The 22769-nt window shown below is 41.4% G+C and overlaps 1 protein-coding gene across 1 annotated transcript in view; it reads left to right on the forward strand.

The window, feature by feature from the left end:
- LOC126297513 (liprin-alpha-1-like) overlaps nucleotides 1-22769 on the forward strand; it is a gene marked incomplete at its 3' end in the record, with an annotated part of 961648 nt that overhangs the window by 863783 nt on the left and 75096 nt on the right. Inside the window, 1 exon segment of the mRNA XM_049988399.1 lies at nucleotides 14404-14568. Within this exon segment, the coding sequence (XP_049844356.1) occupies nucleotides 14404-14568 (165 nt within the window).

Here is a 22769-nt window from a genome sequence, read left to right on the forward strand (position 1 = left end):
ACACGTGGCCATGCCCGATCCTTCAGCTTGATGAATTTCGAATAGGTCATGTGGCGATCTCCTATCATTTCCAGAAAGAGGTACACGACGTACAAGTCCGCAGAGGGGCAAATATAGTGTCTGACCACTGTATTACCAGAGTCAAAATTAAATTATAACGAAAAGAAAATGCCGAAGGAAAACGCTAATTCCCAAATTTGATTTGAAAAATTCAAAGAATCAAAAATTACAGAAGTATGGGAAAACCAACCTACAAACAACTGGAGAGATTTCCAAACGAAAATTACGCCAATAACAAGAGAACTTATCCCATTAAAGAAAAAAATTCAAGCACCCTTGGTGGAATTCAATAGAAGAGAGACAGCGAGCCTTCTTAAACATTAATTGTGACAAATCAGAAACCACGCAAGAGACAAATCAGAAACCACACAAGAGAAATTATTCGAAGTCAGAAAGCAAACAGCTAAAATACTTAGACAAACTACAAGAAAATTACAAAAAGTATCAAAAGATATACTCTACGAAACCTCTGTTCAAGGAAACAAACTGGAAAATTGGCACTAACTAACAAAGAAAATTGTCAAGAATTAGCCAAATATTTGTCACAACTTCTAAATTGCTCACAACCAAGTATGACATTTCCCAGATTACAACCAGAACACACAAGAAATTTGTAGTCACATTAAAAACTAAAAAATAATAAGTCATCGGGAGAACATGGAATTGTAGCTGAACTAATTGAGAACCGTCGTCCAAATTCCTTAATAAATCACTCAAATCATCCAAGAAATTTGGCAGACAGAAAAAAATCCAGAGTATTGGAAATGTGCACTAATTCAGCCATTGCACAAAAAGGGACAGAGATCAGATGTAAACAACTACAGAGGTATTTCACTTTTGCCGGTCACTTAAAAAATTTTATTAGTGTGCCTTCTAAAGAGAGCACAAGAACAGCTAGAACATACAATTTCAGATTACCAAGCCGGCTTTGGACCTAATAGATAATACCCAGAACAGATCTTTAATCTTAAAACTATTTTAAAAATTAAAGCAATCAGGTCGAAACCAATAGTCTGCACATTTGTTGATTTTAAAAAAGCATACGATTCTATGGACAGACAATCTCTTGGTAGTATTCTAGGAGAGCGCGGACTCGACACCAAAACTCGAAAACTGATCGAACAATCACTGTCAGAGACCAAATCAAAAATTATATTCATAGACGAAATTTCGGAACCATTCTTAGTTAAAACAGGAGTAAGAAATGGAGATGGGATCTCACTACTATTACTCAACATAGTTTTAGATAAAGTAATGAAAGAACGGGAATTGGAATTAAGAAAACAAACCTTTTGGAAGCCGATTGAACTAGGAAGAGGTCAAAGAAAATTGAGCGTTCCATACTTAAGGTTTGCAGATGAGTGGTCGATTGTAGCCGACAGTGAAGAAATATCAGTAAAACAAATCGAGACCCTCATAAAGAATGTGCAGAGAAGGTTGGCCTGCAAATCTCCTTTGAGAAGACTTAGTTCATGTGTTCCAGGTTAGATATTCGGAAACTTAAAACAAATTATGGTGAAATCAACAGAGTAAAACACTTTAAGAACCTCGGTAAAATTATTGAACCAACAGGACTTGAAAAACTAGCACAAAAAAAACAGATTGCAGAAAATCGACGAAGCGTCTGCACTTGTTTCAAATTTGTATAACAAAGAAGTCTGTCAAAAGGCACTAAAATCAGACACTACAACACAGTAATGAAACCGACAGTCACATATGCAATTGAAAACACACTCATTGAATCAAAAACTAGATTTACAAGAAAGTAAGAATGTGGCGAGAAAGATTATTAGAAAAATTCTGGGACCACGATACACACGCAAACCATCGAGACAACAGAAAAAGTATCAGACATCAAAATTGTCGTCAGAAAGAGACGAAAGAAGTTCTGTGGACACCTATCCAGACTATCTGGAAACAGACTTACTAAACGTCTATTGGACTATGTGACATCACTTAAAGCATCGCCGGCCGTAGTGGCCGAGCGGTTCTAGGCGCTACAGTCTGCATCCGAGCGACCGCTACGGTCACAGGTTGGAATCCTGCCTCGGGCATGGATGTGTGTGATGTCCTTAGGTTAGTTAGGTTTAATTAGTTCCAAGTTATAGGCGACTGATGACCTCAGAAGTTAAGCCGCATAGTGCTCAGAGCCATTTGAACCATTTGAACTTAAAGCATCAATACCTTGGGTAACTGAAGCTAAGGAGGATTTGACAAAAGCAAAAATTGACGGAACAAACACATCAGACAGGGATACATTCAGAAGCAAAATCGACAAGACGAAGTTTATTCCAGAGATGGATCCAAAACCGTACCGACCCAAGTCGACCGAAGAAAGGAAGAAAGAAAGAAAGAAGGCCTTCGGGGAGAAAATGAAGGAATGTTGGGAAAATAAGAAGAACCCTGAGAAAGACTGAAAATCACCTGCTTATCGTTCTCCAATGCGAACATTCGCTAATAATAAATAAATAACTAATTGCTTCCTTACCTGAGACGCTTAGTTTTGTTAGCAGCTCTATCTTTCTATTCGAGATATAGTGTTCTGCTTTTCTATGAATTCTGACTCATTTACACGGGAAACGAGCATCGTGATTGCTACCGTTAAAGCAACAAAAATGCTGACCTAGTAACACTGCTGCTGCATTGCACGAATCGAGGAAACCTTGGCCACACGATGCAATAATCATGTTTTGTCTTCGTTTGCTGATACGAGGATCACGCACTTTTTATGGTATTTTCAATATGGATAAATATATGCAGATTTGATAGTCATCAGTCATCGAGGCGATGCGCCATCTCAGGACAGCACGTGCACCCTATGGCCTCAATTATTAGACGTAGCTAATTTCGGACTTCCCCTAAACTTTTTATCCTCTACAGCTTCCTATAGCTCTATAGAAGTTAGTCCTTCATTTAATGCCGAGCTGCATACGTCCATTCTCCGTAATTTTTTCCTCAGTTTGTACTAGCCGACTTCACGTGGCCAGGAATGCTGTCTTTGCCTATGATAATCTTCTTTTTATGCTCCGTCCATCATCACTACTTTGCTTCCAAGATAGCAGAATTCCTTAGCTTGGTGCATTTTGAGGACCCCAATTTTAATGTAAAGTTTGTCGCTGATCTCGTTTCTACTACTCATCATTAGTCATTACTTTCGTCTTTCTTCGGTTTACTCTGAATCCTAACTCTGTACCCATTACACTGTTGGTTCCATTTAACATGTCCTGAAATTCTTCATTTTCACGGAGGATAGCAGTGTCATCAGAGAATGTTGTCACTGGTATCCTTTCACCCTGAATTTTAGTCCCAGGCTTGAACATTTATTTTATTTTCGTCATTGCTTCTTCAGTGTATAAACCGAACGATAGGAGCGAAAGACTACACCCTGTCGTAGACGCTTTTGATGCGAGCTCTTCGTTCTTGGTGTTCCATTACTATTGCTCCTTTTTTGTTGCACATATTGTACATTATCTTTCCCTATGGTTTACAGCTATTTGTCTCAGAATTTCGAAGAACGTGCCCAATTTACATTCTCTAATGCTTTTTCCAGGTCGACATCTCCCATGAAAGTTTCTTGATTGTTCTTCAGTCTTGCTTCCAATATTAAGCGCAACATCAGAACTGCTTCATTGGTGCCCTTACTTTCTGAAACCTTAACATATACTCAGTTTTCTTTTCCATTCTTCTGTATATTATTCTTGTCAGAATTTTGTATACATAATGTAGTTATAGCACGTATCTGCTCTTGCTATCGTCGAGATTGAGTTGATAATATTCTTCCGAAAGTTTTATGTTATTTCTCAAGACTCATAGATTCTACACACCAACTTGAACAGTTACGTGGCTGTCACTTTCTGCAGTGACTTCATAAATTCCGAACTTATTTTATCGCCAGTCTTCAGAAGCTCAATTAAACTGTGACTCTAATACTGGATCACCTCTGTCTTCAACATCGATTCCCATTTCTTCCTCAGTCACGCCATCAGATATAACTTCCCCCTCATGGAAACCTCGAATATATTTTTTTCACCTATCTGCTTTAGACTCTGCTCTTAATGCTTGAATTCCCTTTGCATTAGTGCTGTTGACGCCCTTGCTTTTAATTTCACCGAAGATTGTTTTGACTTTTCTATGTTCTGAATCAGTCCTTCCGACGGCCACGTCTTTTTTTTTTTATTTCTTCACGTTATTCCTGCAGCTATTTCGCCTTACGTCCAAGCACTTTCTGTTTATTTCATTCCTGAGTGCCTTATATTTTTGTTGTATTCCTGAATTTCCCTGAATATTTATGTACTTCCTTCTTTTGTGGATCAGTTGAGATGTATCTTCTGCTATAGCTTTATTTGTCCGTCCAACTTCTGAGATTGTCTTTTTTAGAGATGTCCATAGCTCTTCAACCGAATTGCCTACTGTGGTATTAGTTATCGCAGTATCTGTAGCCTCAGAGAATTTCAACCGCACCTCACCATTTCTCATTACTTCAGTATCTCACTTCTTTGCACAGTGCTTCTTCTGTATGAATCTGTTAAACTTGAGCCTTCTCTTCATCATTACTAAATTGTGATCCGAGACTGCATCTGCTCCCCCAGCCTTACAATCCAATATCTGTTTCGGAAATCGGAAACCTCTGTCTAACAATGGTGTCATCCATCTGGAATCTTCTCGTACCTCCAGCCCTGTTCCACCCGCACTTCCTCCTTTTGTGGTTTTTGAACAGTGTATTTGATATTAATTTCTGCAATTTATTACCATTCTCCTCTCTCGTATATTCTCCCATTACTGTTCTTTCTATTCCTTCTCCTAGTCCTGCGTACCATTTCTCCATGGTTATTAGCTCATCATCTCCTTTCAAGTAATGAATTACCCGTTCAATATCTTTATATACTGTCTCTTCATCTTCTGCTTGTGACATTTATACCTAAGCTATTGGGCGCAGACCACGTGGTGATTCTGCTATTTTACAAACCTTTGATTTTATTCCTCCTGGACAATGACTGTGTTGATTATGTGTCGGCAGCACGATCATTACTGAGCTTGTTAGATCCTGTCCGTCACAGTGGTATGCGGTTAGCAACTGGTGCTTTCCATATGAGCCATGTAGACAGCCTGCTGGTGAGAGGTGGTATCTCACCACTCGGGGTCAGACACCAGCAGCTGTGGGCGGACCAAGCTTTCACAGTCTGTGAGATCCCTGCCCATACATGTTTCATAATCAACAGTTCAGGCTGTTAACGAATAAAAATGGGTAGACCAGATGGGTTACGATTGGGGGCTAGATGAAAGGACCTCCAATGGCCTCCTCCTCCAACTGGACATGGTTCCCTCTCAACAAGCAAACCCCTTCCCTCGTGGTGTGTATCCAATCCTATGATTCAGATAGACCTCTTCTGTGACCTGAAGGCGTCTATTCCCACGTGCCTATCCCGTTCGTTTCTGCATGAGCACCCAAATTCTACATGGTTCCAGACGGATCGAAAGTCAGTGACAGACGGTTTTTGCTTTTCCACGCGAATGGGGGCATGAGAAATATTCTCTGCCAAGTGTATGCAGTGTAGACACTGCAGAGTTGGTCGCCATATTACGGACTGTGCAGTTCATTAAAACTTTTGCGACGAAGGACTTCCTGATTTGTAGCAACTTCATGAACTACTTCCAAGGCATCTATTCTACCTCAAAGATCGTACGGGCGCTAACATCCAGGACCTGTTTGTTGACTTCCACAGCTTCGGAATTACAGTAGAAGTCATCTGGACATCGAGCCAAGTGGGTATTGTGTGGGAAATTAACTTGCCGACAAATTAGCTAAAGAAGCAACCACGGAAGACGAAGTTGAACGTCGAATTCTGGGCACAGACTTGAGACTGCAGCAGCGACATCAAGTTTTAAAAACCTGAGCTATGGAATGGCAGGCTACCATGACCCTCAACAGCCTGAGAGCAATCAAGGGGACCACCAAGGTGCTGACTACATATCGGCCACTCCCACCAGTTCTTTTTGCGCCAAGATGACTCCCCTAATTGCAGAGGGACAGTCATCTCACTATAGCCCACATTCTCGCAGTATATGCCCTGCTGGCTGATCTGAGACGAGCCTTTAGTGTATCTCCATACCACAGATACCTGCGGACGAGGGAATGTGGGTTTGATAATAAAATTTAACGCATTTTAACGTTCGGTGTGAGGTGGATGTAGCGAGAGCACCTCCTGCTGCAGTGTATGCCCCCATCCAGCTACTTTCTACCTCTGCTTTGCACGATTAATTATTTTGAGTATGTATTTTATTTGTCTAAGCTAATTGACGTAAGTCCGTATACACTCCATCTTCTCATCCCATTTTAGTTCCTCGCCCTATTTTAGTTGTACTGACTAGATGGCCCTTCTTCGTGTATGCTTCAGTGACGAGCTACAGTTTTTAACTGCATGGGTTGTATCTCACTTTTAACCATCTGACTTAAGCTACGGTCACTCGAATTCATCCACGACGACAAGATCACGAACCCTGGAGCTGTCGGTTCTCCTTATAATGACATTTTTTCAGTTACAGACCATATTTCTTGTGGATACACATTTGTAGCTTTAATTCAGTAGATTCCTTTGCCTTCTGCACTCTAATGCCATTGATCATTACTGATTTTTCCGCCTTTTAGGAGCAGTTTCCCACCTCAAGGGCAAGAGGTTGTTCTGAAACACGCCCCAATCCGCCTTCTTTGAGGTGACTCTTAACACTGGAAGTGTTCGGTCGCCGGTTACTACAAGCCAAGTAAAATATAGTGCAGTATGCACACAGTCTTGAAAGATATGTTACGAAAATGATAGCGAAGTATGAGATATCAAGCAGTGAAACTTAAAATTGGCGAGTAAATTTACTGAACCATTGGGAATAACCATACACATCACACCATCACCTCTATGGTTCGTGCGCGACAGAAACATATATTGCTCAGAGCAAATCTCTGCCCGGGTAACACTAGACAGATGTTATTCTAGATGGCCAGCTGTAGCCTAGAGCGGGAGGAGGCAAAAGCGTGGCACCTGCAGAATAAGTGCGCAGGTTGAAGCGCAGCCAGTTATGGTGCCAGTGGCAAGGCTGTGCACAAGTTTGCTTCTGTCCCTGTTCTTCTTTATCCCTTCTCCATAAATGTTCGTATGGGACTGCTTACATTTAGTTGTAATAAATATTGAGATAAGAACACATTTTAATTAGGTACCTTAAACATATTGACAATTTATCAGTACTAGGTATGAGCTTTCCCTTGGTACATGGTTTTTCTCTGAAGTCTTCATCTATCTGCGTGTAAACCCTTCTGACTGGTATCTGTTTAGTCGGAAGCTTTTCCTGAATACTTGCTGGAGAACTTCGGCAGGCAACCCATATTTTCATGTAATTTTTTCTTCCGCATTTACTTGTTACTCCATGGACACTTTTTACTGCTGTTATATGCACTGTCCACGTATCAGCATTTATGAGTCCCGAGTCTGACTAAGAAACTGAACTGCATCGGGAGGTTTGCAGTGAATACGGCAGTGCTGTGCCTACCTCTGCTGCGGCGGCTAGTTATGGGACAATCGACTTGCTTTTAACAACCGATTGGCCAGTCATTGGGTTCTCGTTCAGTCGGTATTCTTTAGTCTTGTGAAACTAGCCGCTGCGGCCACGTCAGCTCTACGAATACTTTCTCTCTCTCTCCAGATTTGAGTGAATTCACTTACATAACCTACTTTTTCAGCCTTTGCGGTTATTTTTGAACGTTGGCTAGGGTTGCCAACTTTTGTAAGACAAATACTTACCTTATTTCAGTGACAGATGAATGAAAAATATTTTTCTAAAACTGAAATATTTTCAAAATTTATGTTTGTATTTATTTATTTAAATTCGAGTTTTTCGAACTTCTTGCATTAAATTGCATAAATGTTGGTTTGAAAGGGTTGACAAATGGCGCAAAAGTATAAATTTATTTCTAAATATTTGAGCAATTATTTTGATTTTAATTTATCGAAGCTTTGTCTCTCTCTCTCTCTCTCTCTTCCCGCTGCACCTATCGCTGGTAATTCTCTTTCGGTAATTACTGAGGTGACGTGAACGGAAAGAAAATGACAATATATTAATTACTTGATGATACAGTCACTTGATTTTTAAGTATATGCTGTCATTTTTCGGAAGGAGTTTTTCCCGTGAGAAATTTTTGCAGTCATTCGTTAATTTTCTTCAAATTTCTTTAGTTAATACAGCTTCAGAAAATGAATCATCTTTGCAGGTACTGTATACCGCATTAGATTTATCTAGAGGATCACTTTTTATCCAGACATTTGATTTCTTCGATTCCCATGCCACTGCGCATTTCGCCATTTTGACCCAAAACACACTATAAGTGAACGTCTGTTCATAAACATGGACGAAAAACTGGAGCCAAAGGTGCCTATTAGTACTCAATAAAAAACAAATCTTGGAACGGCAATAACATTGACGACAGACGATGACAGATTGCAGTCAACAGTAATGATTTAACAGTGCCAAAACGATAGGTCCTTTCCGCTCAGAATTGAATGCGCTGGGAATCAGGCTACTCTAGTTACCGCTCCCAGCGGCCCAGATGTGTACGAACATGGTTACACACCGTTTGCAGTGATGGCTAGAGACAGGCTTAGAGGAACCAACGTGTGAATGTGAAAAGTGATTTTTTAGGCCCGTGAAATACTGTACTTGAAATTTTTCAAGGAATTTAAAACGTAAACATGTTTTTATGCATGGCTACGATTTGTACGTATGTAGCCGGTAACGTAATTTTAACAGAATACATTTACCTACCACACAAATAAGTACCTGAATATGTGCCTAAGGGCTAGATTCAAATGATTTTTAATCAGTGGACATCAGCACATCTTTCCTATAATAAGTTACTTCTTTATTTCATCTGGAATGACATAATATCCAGCAAAATTTTAATCAGTTTTAAATGATAAAAAGAAGAATTAATGTATTCCGTGCATAATTAAATGAATATGTACAGGAAGTGTTTGAAAAGGTCAGTGAATGGTCTCAGAAAATAAAGAAAACACGAATTACAAACACAATGTTTTTACTGGTCTTCAAAACAATCACCATTAGCTACAACAGACTTCTGATATCGGCTGTGAAACTCTTGGACACTGTCAGCAAACACCTCTTGTGGACTCGCTCGAAGCGCCGGGGTCACGCGTTGTTGGATATCTGCAGCATTACAGGAGATGAGACCTGGTGCTACCTGTGCGATCCGGAGACCAAGCAACAGTCAGTGGCATAGTGTTCGTCGTCTTCTCCTCCCTCAGGTATAAATCCATTATAGCTGAAGCCCGAGCTGTCGAAAAAGGTGATCAAGTCGTCGTAGTCTTCGATTTTGTCAGCCGACTTTTTTTTGAGGCGGGGAAGGCGATGAAGACCATGCCATTGACTTTCGCTTGGTCACCAGATCGTATTACTAGCACTAGGTCTCGTCTCCTGTTCAAAAATGGTTCAAATGGCTCTGAGCACTATGGGACTTAACTTCTGAGGCCATCAGTCCCCTAGAACTTAGAACTACTTAAACCTAACCAACCTAAGGACATCATACACATCCATGCCCGAGGCAGGATTCGAACCTGCGACCGTAGCATCGCGCGGTTCCGGACTGAGCGCCTAGAACCGCGAGACCACCGCGGCCGGCATCTCCTGTAATGATGTGGATATTCAAAAGCGCGAGACCACGGTGCTTCGAGAGATTCCACAAGAAGCGTTTGCTGACTGTTTCCAACCGCTTTCGCAACCGATGTCAGAAGCGTGTTGTAGTTACTAGTGATTGCTGTGAAGGCCAGTAAAGGTATTCTATATGTAGCTCATGTTTTCTTTATTTTCTGAGACCATTCACATTGTACATGGGCTATGTTAGCTTTGTCGTACCCCCTGTTCAAATGGTTCAAATGGCTCTGAGCACTATGGGACTTAACATCTGTGGTCATCAGTCCGCTAGAACTTAGAACTACTTAAACCTAACGAACCTAAGGACATCACACAACGCCCAGTCATCACGAGGCAGAGAAAATCCGTGACCCCGCCGGGAATCGAACCCGGGCGCGGGAAGCGAGAACGCTACCGCACGACCACGAGCTGTGGACGTACCCCCTGTATCTCTTCATGTCCATCCGGGGCTCTGGCTACACTCTGGGTGGTATTTGTACACCGGTTGTATACTACTGCTTCAGTTCAGCTAACGAAAGTACTGCAGACTGGTTTCACTCAAAAGAGTAAAGGCATATCTTAGGCAATTAAAACATCGCCGGCCAGAGTGGCCGAGCGGTTCTAGGCGCTACAGTCTGGAACCGCGCGACCGCTACGGTCGCAGGTTCGAATGCTGCCTCGGGCATGGATGTGTGTGATGTCCTTACGTTAATTAGGTTTAAGTAGTTCTAAGTTCTAGGGGACTGATGACCTCAGAAGATAAGTCCCATAGTGCTCAGAGCCATTTGAATTAAAACATTAAAGAGTGATCTCGGTTGAAAGAACGTATACATATAAGGGGTGGTCAAATGAAAATGAGACACATGAAAAAAAAGTGAGTACGCCATTTATAATTTCAAAAGTAATCGCCATAGCTGTTAATACATTCATTCGATTGAGAGACCAGACGGTCAATTCCTGTGTTGCAAAATGTTTGCTGTTGCCAATGGAACAATTACTGAACCGAGGCGTGCTCCTCTTCGTGTGAAGCAAATCGACGTCCGCGAATGTCTTTCTTCAAAACTCCCAAAATACGGAAATAGCGTCGGGTGCGTTCACGTTTTCAAGTTTTGATCAGAAAAAATTTAATATCTGATAGATTTTTCAGTAAACAACGCAGCAGAATCAAAAATTACGAGCCCGTGTTTTGTGTTTGTCCCGTGTGTGTGTTTTTGTTTGTTTGTTTGTTTTGACTTCGGGGCGTTCCAGGAGTAGACCAGATTAGTATACAAAAGTATTTTGAAGTGCAACTGAACATTACAGCAGAGTTATTGTGTTTACACTGAGGTGACAAAAGCTTTCGGATACCTCCTAATATAGAGTTAGACCTCCTTTTGCCGGCTTAATGCAGCAACTCGACGTGAAAAGTCGTTGGTAGTCTCCTGCAGAAATATTGAGTCATGCTGCGTCTATAGACGTGCGAAAGCTTTGCCGGTGTAGAATGTTGTGCAAGAACTGACTTCTAGTTTATGTTCCATAAATGTTTGATGGGATTCACGTTGTGCGATCTGGGTGGCCAAATCATTCGCTGGGATTGTCCAGTATGTTCTTCAGACAAATCGCGAACAAATGAAGACATGAGCGAGAAAAAGGGCTACCCCGTAAGTGTAAAACCTCAGAGATGCATGTTGCCATCTGTTGCTGGGTACGGGAACTATCAAAATTGACATTGGTCTCATCCATAAATATCACATTTGCATTATCTATAAGTTTTAACATTTGAGGGTTTGCCCGTTTTTCTGCGCATGTCTTAAACTGTGGACCAGTGATATGGCGCGCTGTCTTCCATAAAAATTCTATCGTTGTTTGGGAACATGATGTCCATGAATGGCTGCAAATGGTTTTCAAGTAGCTGAACATAACCATTTCCAGTCCATGATCGATTTATTTGAGCCAGAGGACCCAGTCCAGTCCATGTAAACACGGCGCATACCATCATGGAGCCACCACCAGATTACACAGTGCCATGTTGACAACTTGGGTCCGTGTCTTTGTGGAATGTGCGCCACACTCTAACCTTACCATCAGCTCTTACCAACAAAATGGAGACTCGTCGGACTAGGTCACATTTTCCGGTAATCTAGGGTCCAACCGGTATGACCACGAGCCCAGGAGAGGCGCTGCAGGCGATGTCGTGCTGTTAGCAAAGGCACTCGCGTCAGTCGTCTGCAGCCATAGCGCATTAACGCCAAATTTCGCCGCACTTTCCTAACGGATACTTCGTCGTACGTCCGACATTGATCTCTGCGGTTATTTCACGCAGTGTTGCTTGTGTGTTGCTTGTGTGTTAGCACTGACAATATTGCCCAAACGCCGGTCGTTAAATGAAGGCCTTCGCCCCACTACGTTGTCCGTGGTGAGAGGTAATGCCTGAAATTTGGTATTCTCGGCACACTGTGGAGTTCTGGATATTGAATTCCCTAAAGACTTGCGAAATGAAATGCCCAGTGCGTCTAGCTCCAACTACAATTCCGCGTTCAAAGTGTGTTAATTCCCGTTTTGCGGCCATAATCACGTCGGAAACCTTTTCACGTGAATCACCAGACCACAGTGCACCAGTGCACTGCCCTTTTCTACCTTGCGTACGCGATACTACCGCCATCTGTATATGTGCCTTATCGCTATCCCATGACTTTTGTCAGCTCAATGTATATTAATTCTGCATTGTGTATACAAATCAAATATAGCGATGTTATTTGGTTTTTTATGGAAGCAAGCGCCAGTGTCACAGTGCCAGTGAGTAACCAGAGATAGTAACGAAACGTACATGCAAATACCTTCTATCTGAAATTAAGCGCACTGTCTAATGGCCGAAATGGCCGAATAAAATTGTTTAAAGACAGTTATAAAGCGACTGTTAGAAATTTCTATGCAAATCAACCGCTACATTTAACCACAATCGCAGTGTTCCCCGTCCAGGTGGGATAAGATAATAAATATTCGATGTTCACTATATCAACTGCCACTTGTATTAAATTTTCATACTTAGGTTTGTGAAGTCTCTTAATCGACTGGAGATAGGAAAGAAACAGGTTCTGGATTTCCTGGTAGCACGAAAGATTTTTCGGCGAATGTAAACACTGTTACTAATAAACTTGCTGCCTGAAAGAACCCGCCTCCGTAGACTGTGCCGTGGCGCTCGACTCTGAAGTAACCAGGTAGAATCGTGCCTCCGGAAGAAATTTTCACCGCCAGAATTTGTTAGCATGGAGTGGGGGGGGGGGGGGGGCGACGTGGACGTGATGGCGTGACAGTTGCCTGATAAGCAGACGTTGCTCTAGTATCCTGCGTTGAATTTCATACCGCTCAGCAGTATCTCACTGGATAAGGGCACGTCGACTGCCGATGGTGATCCGCCTATTGTGTGGGGACGTCCAGCTCGGCAGCCTGGTGCTATTTGAGAGGAGTAGGCGGTGTGCCGACACCTGGTTGGACAGTTTCCATCTCGTCATCCTACGACACACAAATTTCGCCACACTATACACACGAACATTAGTCAGCTACACTAAACAGATACGCTCAAGACAAGACTCACAGTGCAAGGGAAGGAGCCATTGCAAACGGTGGAAGAATCCTTTCTTATTCATGTTTTTCCTTCGCATCAATAGAACAAAGACACTGTACTTGTTTCTCAACCTTAAAAACCGTTTCTGAGTAGGCGTCTGGACATTCCTCTGGCGGTCTCCCAGCCAGCAGTACCTTACGGCTCTTTCTTTCTTGGTGCGGCAGAAGCGGTAATAGCCACACACACACATATATTATAATTTTATTACTTTATCAAACGACTTCTTTTCATTTTCAGTTAGGGAAACTTAATTTTGATGTCGCGTTTGTTCTTTACGTGTAAAGACTGCACAAGAACTATAGAAGAACTTGGCCGTTTTCACCAATAAGGAAACTGTCCGATGATTTACATCTCCATGTCGCACCTCAAGCTATATTAAGAGCCGTGGTCTAAGTACTTGTGGTATCACTACCACTTCCCCTCTTCCTGTTCCATCTGCGAATGAGATGCTGTAATTCCTCTGATCTTCTCGCCTTGGTCATTTCGCGAGGTGTCTGTGGTAGGAAGTAATATGTTGTCTTCCTCTTCTGGAGGTCTGTTTTCCCGTGGTACATAAGGCGTCTCTCGTAGCGTCTGCTCCTGAAAATTGATAAATTCGTATCGCTGTCGCGCTTAGGAAGCAAACCCACGACGAAGGATTCTCTCTCTCTCTCTCTCTCTCTCTCTCTCTCTCTCTCTCTCTCTCTCTCTCTCTCTCTCTCTCTCTCTCTCTCTCTCGCACGCTCCTCTTAATCATACCTGGCCAGTGCGGCAGGCGTACGAGCTGTAGTCGAGGACAGATCGAACCAATATTTTGTTGGTCCCTTGTTAAGTAGATTCCGTAAGATTATTCCAGTGAATCTGTCTGGCATTTGCTTTTCCTACATTTATATGGTCATTGTTGCTCCGGATTGTTACTCGTAAGTATTTTTCAGTTGTTATTGTTTCCAATGTTTTATCACCATTAGTGATGTCGAACAGTAATGGGAATTTATGAGCAATACGTTAAAGTTATTGACGCCGAGGATGAAGCAACAGTGGTAGAGTGTTGTGGTGTTTGGGTGTTGCAGCTGCTGCTGGAGCACCTGGAGTGCCTGGTGTCGCGGCACGAGCGCTCGCTGAGGATGACGGTGGTGAAGCGCCAGGCGGCGGCGCAGTCCGGCGTCTCCAGCGAGGTCGAGGTGCTCAAGGCGCTCAAGAGCCTCTTCGAGCACCACAAAGCGCTCGACGAGAAGGTGACCCGCACTTTTATCTCATCCTAGTCTACAATCTGCACACTAGCATTCTTCTTCTTTTTCCTCCTCCTTATCCTTCATCTTCACGGGGTCGGCATGTTAATTACTGGATTTGTCAATAAGGGTGATCAGATGCCCTTCCTGTCGCCATATCTCCCCCTCTCCCCCCCCTCCCCTCCCCCCCCCCCCCATTCCACGGGACGGAATTTTTGTACTCCAACTGTGAGAGAGCGAAAGTTTTCTCGTAGTCAAGTCTGCCGATCCGGCTCCGGCGTATCTCCCCAAATCCCGAAAGTGACGTGCTGGTCACAATTATTATTGTCAAAAAATACGCCTTGCTATTTTCTTCCGGATTAACTACTTCAAACTGCTTGCAATTTAACATAATTTACGAAGAAAATATTTACAGCGAAGTATGCAATCCGTGTGCATTACCCTAGGCGCGATTCCAAGGGGAAGGGGGACGGGATTGGCTTAAGGAGATCATTACCCCCCTCCTCTTCCCCCCCCCCCCCCAAAAAAAAACATTTTGCTAAAAGAATTTAGTTTTATCGATATTAATTTACAAATTTTATTGGTAACTTTCGGAGAACACAGTATTTTGATAACGAAGATAAGAAATTACAAGCTTCGTTGAAAACAGGATAATTTTTAGTTGCATTTCTGAGTATTAGCCCATGTGAATTGCTTTTCGGCCTGACTGGCTGTAGAAATCATTCCAGCCAGGAAACCGCGTCAATTAAGTGGATGACGATACCTGCTGCCAACCCCGTGAGTCCACAAATGGAACGGACAAATCACAGGAAGGGGCCAACATCCTCCACTAAGGGAAAAAAAAAAAAAAAATACTGGAAGACTGACTTTCCCGAAAGTTGGTGAAAAGGACAGAATATATGCTTGCATAGCCATAGTCTGAAGACTTCGGTTCACCATTATAGAGCTTAGTGAAATAACAACAGTGAATGTACACTTCAGTTTTCTGCCGTGTAAATTGTGAAGATGTGAAAATTTATTGTTAAAATGCCTCAAACAGTGCGATGTCACGCATAGTTCTTAAATTATTGGATAAATGCTTTTCACATGTTGTATTTATTTAAACTGTAATTTCGCAGACATTATACTCATTGATGTTTGAACCACTGATGTAAACAATTTCTATAAAGTGTTTCAATTCAATAGTAGTACGTTATTTTTTAAAACTTAAGCTTTCGTAGCTCGTTAATGCGGTTGTGACGGCAAGGTATAATGGAGGGCACCAACAGCGAATTGTGAACGCCCCTCACACACACACACACACACACACACACACACACACACACACACACACACCGCTGTAACATAATAAGAAATCATATCGTGACCAAGGTTGTAATGTACGTACGTATAAATTCAGCTTCCAGTCACAAAATAACTTTACTTAAATTATACACTTTGACATTTCAGATCGTTGGGATCTATCTTCAGATGCTTCATTTGTAATCAGTTGCTTGCATCTGGTGTAAAGAAAATGTATACGTGAATTCCGGTGGCAATAATTAGAACAAAGATGTTTTTCGTCGCGGCAGGATCTTCTCATAAAATTTCAGTCACCAACTTTCTCCCAGAGTCTGAAAATATTTTTTTTGCGAACATCTGCATAGGAAGGAATGATTATCACAATGAAATAAGAGAAATTAAGATTTAATTGTTGGTTTTTCCCGTGCGCTGTTCGAGAGTGGAATGGTAGAGAAGCTTGAAGGTGGTCCAATTAATCCTCTGCCAATCACTCGATTGTGAACTACAGAGTGACCAAGTAGATAAAATATTACTACAAAAATGATTTGTGTTGGCAGAAAGAGTACTTACTAATGCAGCAACGGAAATTAACTCTAGGAACATGGAATATCGCTTAACGTGAAATAATACGTTATTATGTTACATTATGCTATTTTGTGTGTTTGTGGAGCTAGTTAAGGTTGCTACGCAGGGAATAAATGCTTCTACCCATAAAAATAACTTACTTTCGCATTACTATTCAGTTTGTGTATTGTATTTAACATTAGGTTTGTTAGTACCTGATGGAAGCAACTGTATAAAAAGAAGCGCATGCAGATAGGTCCACGGGATACGGAATTTCATATTGCATGATTTAAATGGAACTACATTATGATTCAATCCGCAGTTTAAATTTAATTACCGAAGTCAAAATTCCGTGTCTAGGTGTGGATGACACTTACTGACCATGACTATAACAGTTGAATATAGGAAACTGTGTATTTGAAGTCGCCTCTGTTCTAAAAATTTATGTGCATGTACCTTTTATTAGAAGTAATGTTAAGATATTATATTTTGTTCGGGTTGAAAGACTCTGTTGGGATCCGTTTTTGATTCCCAGGCGTCCTTCATCGAAGTAGTATAATTTCTGGATCTTCCATAGAATCTGTTATTTAACTCACATCGTTTTACGCCGTATAGAATGAGTTTCGCTCTCCGATGAAGTTCTTGTCGCTGGATCCCGATGGCTTGCGAGGTTTCGGTATCACCGTGTACATTGTGCGGTGTAGAGAATGCTAGAGAACTGCATGCGTGGGAAAGACAACGGAATTTTGTAGGGCACCAATCTTCTGAGATTTATCAGAATCCCAGTTAAAGCGTATGAAAAACAATAAGGTTAATGTATTAACTGTCAAGAAAGATTACTTAGTGGTGGACTTGTTCTGCCTTTGGTGACGACAGAGTCCAACGCAACAGATTTAGTGTAACTGGCATGCTCCTAGATATGGCTGTACGTAGATTGTCGGACGAAATTTTGCATATAATGTCAACGAAGGGAGGTCGAAAGCCGTCACGACGGTCTTCAGCGGAAAAGAAGAAGGAAATCAGAAACATAACTACAAGAGAGCCACGATTACAGGTAAAGTAAAAATGAACTGGAATATAAGTCTTTCCTGAAATACACACACACACCTTTAAGGCGATTGGGAACCAGCACTCAGGCAATAGCAAAAATTTAATAAAATTAAGAAACTCAACTCAAATATAATGTAATAAACTATGCTCCAACATTATCAAACCAACTATCACTGAAAATACGAAGGTGAATCAAAACATAAGTCGTTTTTATTCAAGAAATGAATTGTGAACAAAATATGCGTATGTTTTATACAATGCACTGTCACAACAGCATGAAACTTTTGGGCACAAATCCGTCGTACGGATGGAAGATGGTTTCATTTCCGCTCGGGTCGGGGAAAGATGTGGAAGGGAAATGAATTGGCCGTGTTCTTCCGAAACAAGTATTTGTCTTCGTAAATTTTGGGAAACGGCGACAAAACTTAAATCTGGGTGATGGGGCATCAATTTGAATCCAGGTCCTCTCGGATGCGAATCCACTCTCTCGGCCATAGCACAGCGTTCCGCTGAGAGCGCTTTGCACTGCAGCAGGTGCAGATGGCAAGCTTGTTGCAGGACCGTACCCGACTAGAACCGCGCGCAGTTATGCGATTTTTGTCGGCCACGGAATTGTCCACGGAGCATGGGAATCGTGAAATGTAGTGACAGCTGTGTTTCGCTGAGACATGTGTTGAATTTTTTTTACAAGAATTCAATAAAGCACGAAGAAGAATCATAAACAGAGAGCGTCCTGGTCGCTCGGGATTTTCCTTTTTCCCTGTGATGTTTGGAAGCAATCCGTAAATATCATTATGGCGTGTGTGTTGGCTTGTTCTGAAGGAATCGCTTCAGTCATTCGTAAGCGGTTGAATTATTTTAAGTTGTGTATCGGAGCAAGGATGTAACAGAACGGGCCCATCCTTGCAGCACTTCATGCGTAACATTAGAGGAGAGGATTTCCTAATGCAGATCATTACAGGTGTGAGTTATGGGCGAGAGTGATCCTCCATGGAAAATGGAGCATCCTTCCTTCCACACACCCCCCTCCCGAACGGAGAAAGATAAACTAGTTAACAGTGGTGCTACCTATACGGAAGGTTATGGTGAAACTGCTTCCCCATTTATTTTATTGCCGCATTCCACTGTACAACTCTGTGGGAACTACGACAGGCGCTACGCAGCAAAGGGCCTGGACTCGTGATTGATGTAGCTGATTGTGCCCGCTCTCCCACAGCAAGGCCAACGCAAGGGTTATTGCGAACATTTCATTGGGAACTTCCACCCTACTGTCACGACTAAGCCCCCAGGAATTTTGATTCTTTAGCCCCTTTAACACATTCATCGCTCAGCGCATTCAGTTGAATTGCACGCGGGCCCAAATAAAACTGTCGGAGCGCCGGAACGTACATGGAGCGATAAAGGTGCGTTGTACTAAGTGCGACAGCGACGGACACCCGCGACGAAATAGGCTGCCCGCTCGCCCAGCTATACGGCGACGCGACAGAATTTCGTCTTTGGTCGCCGCTGTTTTCCCAGGTGCGGCCCATGCGCAGCTGTGACACCAGCGGCAACTGAATGGAGGGAAGCGCCGTCGACTTGAATCTGATTTTGAACTACTTAGATATTTTACTACAAGAAGAAAATGATACGGTCATATTATCGTGGCTCCTCAACTTGATGATGATGAAGATGAAGAAGAAGAAGATGATGATGATATTGCGGCACATTACAGTGAAGGTTGTTATAATATTTTTATTAAACCTTGTAAATGACGACACCAAATTCAGACTTTTTTAGGTTAGTTTGCGCATATTTTGCATCTTACAGAAAAAAAGCAACCTGTTCAAGAAAACCGTCTGTTCAGTTGAAAAGCTCGCAGTGACGCTTATTTTATTCAGTAATACACAAATTGTTGGATAAAATTATTAAAATAATTCTTCTCTTTGTCACAGCTCTACTTGTTTAACAACTCTTAACTTTTATCACATCATTGAAAGTTAAGTAATTCGTCATTTATTGTTAAGAACGAATGTTTTCAGATGGTAATTGAACCCCTTCCGCTACATGCCGTCACATTTCTCCTTTAAGGTGAAATGGGTAAAACGTTTGGAAAATAGCTATTCATAAACACTTTTCATATAATTTAGGTATTAACTTCTATATAGTACTGAATCACTTTGATAAAAGCCTTTATTTACCCTCCCACCATCGACAGGTTTACAGCAACGAAGAGAGACAACTTAATATAAACTCTATTCATTAAAACGGCAAGCTACTTTTAAGAAACTTACAAAATGTAGCAAAAAGTTCAACACTTTTATTTTATAATGCGCACTGCCCTACCATTCTCAAATAATATTAGTTGTTCTCACACTTTTAAGCTTCTTATTTTTCAGTTTTATATTCATCATTTAATTTCTAAATTCCATATGCGTTTTTTGACTGAACTAAAGTAGTGGGATGGGGTGTTCTCATAGTCATACCCACGCTCACTAAAAAAAAAATTTAGACATTTCTTCGTTGGCGCCTCTAAGTATTTTATTTTCAGTTCTGCGGATGCTTTCTTCCTTTCAGTCTGTCTATTTTTTTCTAGCACCAGATACATCTTATCCTTAACACTCATTTTCTTCCTCTTACGTTAACTCGTGTCATTGGGATCGAGACCTTTGCTTATCTGCACGGAAGTTGTATGTCCATATGAAACAGTTAATGGAGCTTGTGTGTCTCTCATCTCATGCTCTCCCAGGTTAAGTGGTATGGGTACAAATTCTGTATTGTCTCTGGAATCAGTCACAACGTCTGAAACAGTACTGTTGGGCTTTTCTTCCGACTGAAAGAGTCAAATATTCGAGGCAGATCTGCAACAATGTATTTTCTGTTTTTTTCGTCAAATGTATCAATACAGTGCTTGCAGAAAGCTTAGGGACACATCTAAATTTCGTTGAATCCACGTGTGTCACTTAAGTAACAATATTTCAGTCAATGTTTCACATGATATTATGTATCTGAATTATGAGTTTATAGTTGAAATTTCTCTGCTCTAGTTCTAACACTTTGAAGATTTAATGTTTGTTTTGTAAACAGAGCTAAAATAGCCTGTTTTCCCAACTAAAAGTTTTCTTTCTCTAAAACTACTTGTTCTACTACTAATAAATTTTAAATTAAACCGTATCAACCACAAGAATAATAATACAATATGGGAAAAAATTCCTACTGATTTGGTTACCTCTCAGTCAAGATTATTTTTAAATTACTCTGTAGGAAATACTGCAACAAGCAACAGGTTTTCTTGAAATGATTTTATTATACCCTTACTAGTTTCGGACCTGAGTCCATCGTCAGACGGTAGGTTTAACTTCTTTCACATTTGTGTCATCCAGAAAAAGGGCTTCTCAGGATGATACAAATGTAAAAAAAGTCAACGCTAGCATCTGACTATGGGCTCAGGCCCGAAACTGGTAATGATATAATAAAATCATTTCAAGAAAACTTGCGGCTGGTTGCAGTATTTCTTACACTGTGATTTACAAAAACAGCTGCAGTGTTCACCAGCCAAAATTGATAGGATAATAAGATTATTTTTCCCCGGTGAATTCGGTGGCAAAATTAGTCAGTTTCGATCCACGATAACTACCGATTTGCAACACTTAGACTAATACTGACCACGCATTTCTTATCTCCGTGCCTTTGATTGTAATGGATCCACAGTCAAAACGGGTCTTAAATGTTGCCAATTGGAAGTCGTCGCGGAAAGAAACTGATTCGAGGTAAAATTTTGTTTGAGAGGCGACGAAACGAGTAGTTAGTATTCGTATGATTTCTATGCTGTAATAAAACGGCAGTAAAAATGTCATAGATGTAGGAGTAGCGATTTTCGAGAAAGATAAAATTTATTCATAAGAACGGAATTTTTTATCGTTAGTATTTGCACGATCTCTATGCTGTAATAGAATAACAGTAAAAATATCATAGCTGTAGGAGTATCAGTTTTCGAGAAAGGAAATATTTCAGTCAGCAAAACAGGATTTCGTAGCTCTGTTTACATAACGGTAAAACTTTCCATTAATAGAGCTACAGCAGTGAAACTTAACTGAAAACTAGTAGTTAAGATGTATAATATCATCATGTAAAACATTGACTGAATCCGTACGTGTCCCTAATGTAACAGCATTTCAATGAAATTTACGCCTGTCCTTAAATTTCCTGCAAGCGCTTCAACAGCCCAGATTATTTTTCCCGGAGGCAAAGAAGCGAATACTACCGGCAGAGGAAAGTAGTACGCTTAAAATCAAGAAATTACACGTATTGTCTTCAGTGTTGAACCGTACCCAGGGAAAACTAATGATCATACAGAACCCATTTCTTTTGCTTCGCTGAGACATTTGATCCTGTTCCAAGCATTCTCTCTCTCCTATTTCTACGACATGAGGCAGTAATGTTTCTCCATATGCTCTTGAAAATATCACTTACATGCCGTGAAATATAGACTTATAACAGCGGCCTAGCTTAATTATCTTTTTTCAAGTTTTTAGCAATAAGTGAATCTTTCCCATCTCTAGTTTTTTCCTTCCGAATCTCTACAGAATACGTCAGCAACATTGTGGAAGAAGTACTGTTCGCATTTGTCTACAAACTTTCTTCTGTTCATTTCCAGTTCCTTGAACAGAAAACTTTTGGAATAAGCATAGGAATTTTCGACCAAGTAACATTTTCCTACAGTGATGATACTGGAGCAAAGCTTCCTTGTACTTACGATGCTTTAAATCTAAAGACACTGATGCTGAGAGACTTAACTCAGAGTATTACTTTCTGTGAGTGTCTCTTTGTTGTGTACTTTGCGTAGACATTATGCGACAACGCTATGTAGAACACCTCAGTCGCAAGTCACCGGTGCATTTGTCCGACGGCGTCCGCATCAGCCGCGTATCGCAGCTCAAACTCAAAACTGCGCATGCGCGAGCGGGGAGCCCGTTTCGTCGAAAGGGACGAAACACCACTGCAGGTATGGTTACGGAAGTGTCCTACATGGGCGACGTCCGTGGCGCTGCCTGTTGTATGCTACAACTAGCGACGTTTGAATTCAAACGTGTATGTATTTTCTCGCTGCAGCACGCGCGACAGCCACATGTCTTCTTGGCGAAGCATTGCAGCATACGCGACGGCAGCTATGAGTTTAAGAAAACTATTCGGTGAAAAAAATTGATTTTTCCGCCTCTTATAGCTTTATCTTTGCTGGATAAAAGTCTGAATTTATTTCCGTTATTTTCGTCATAGTTACTGTGCTGCACGAAACTGAGCACATGGCTCCACGAAATTTTTAAGAATTTGCA

Source organism: Schistocerca gregaria, chromosome X, assembly GCF_023897955.1.
Source record: "Schistocerca gregaria isolate iqSchGreg1 chromosome X, iqSchGreg1.2, whole genome shotgun sequence".
In the NCBI taxonomy this organism is placed as follows: domain Eukaryota; kingdom Metazoa; phylum Arthropoda; class Insecta; order Orthoptera; family Acrididae; genus Schistocerca; species Schistocerca gregaria.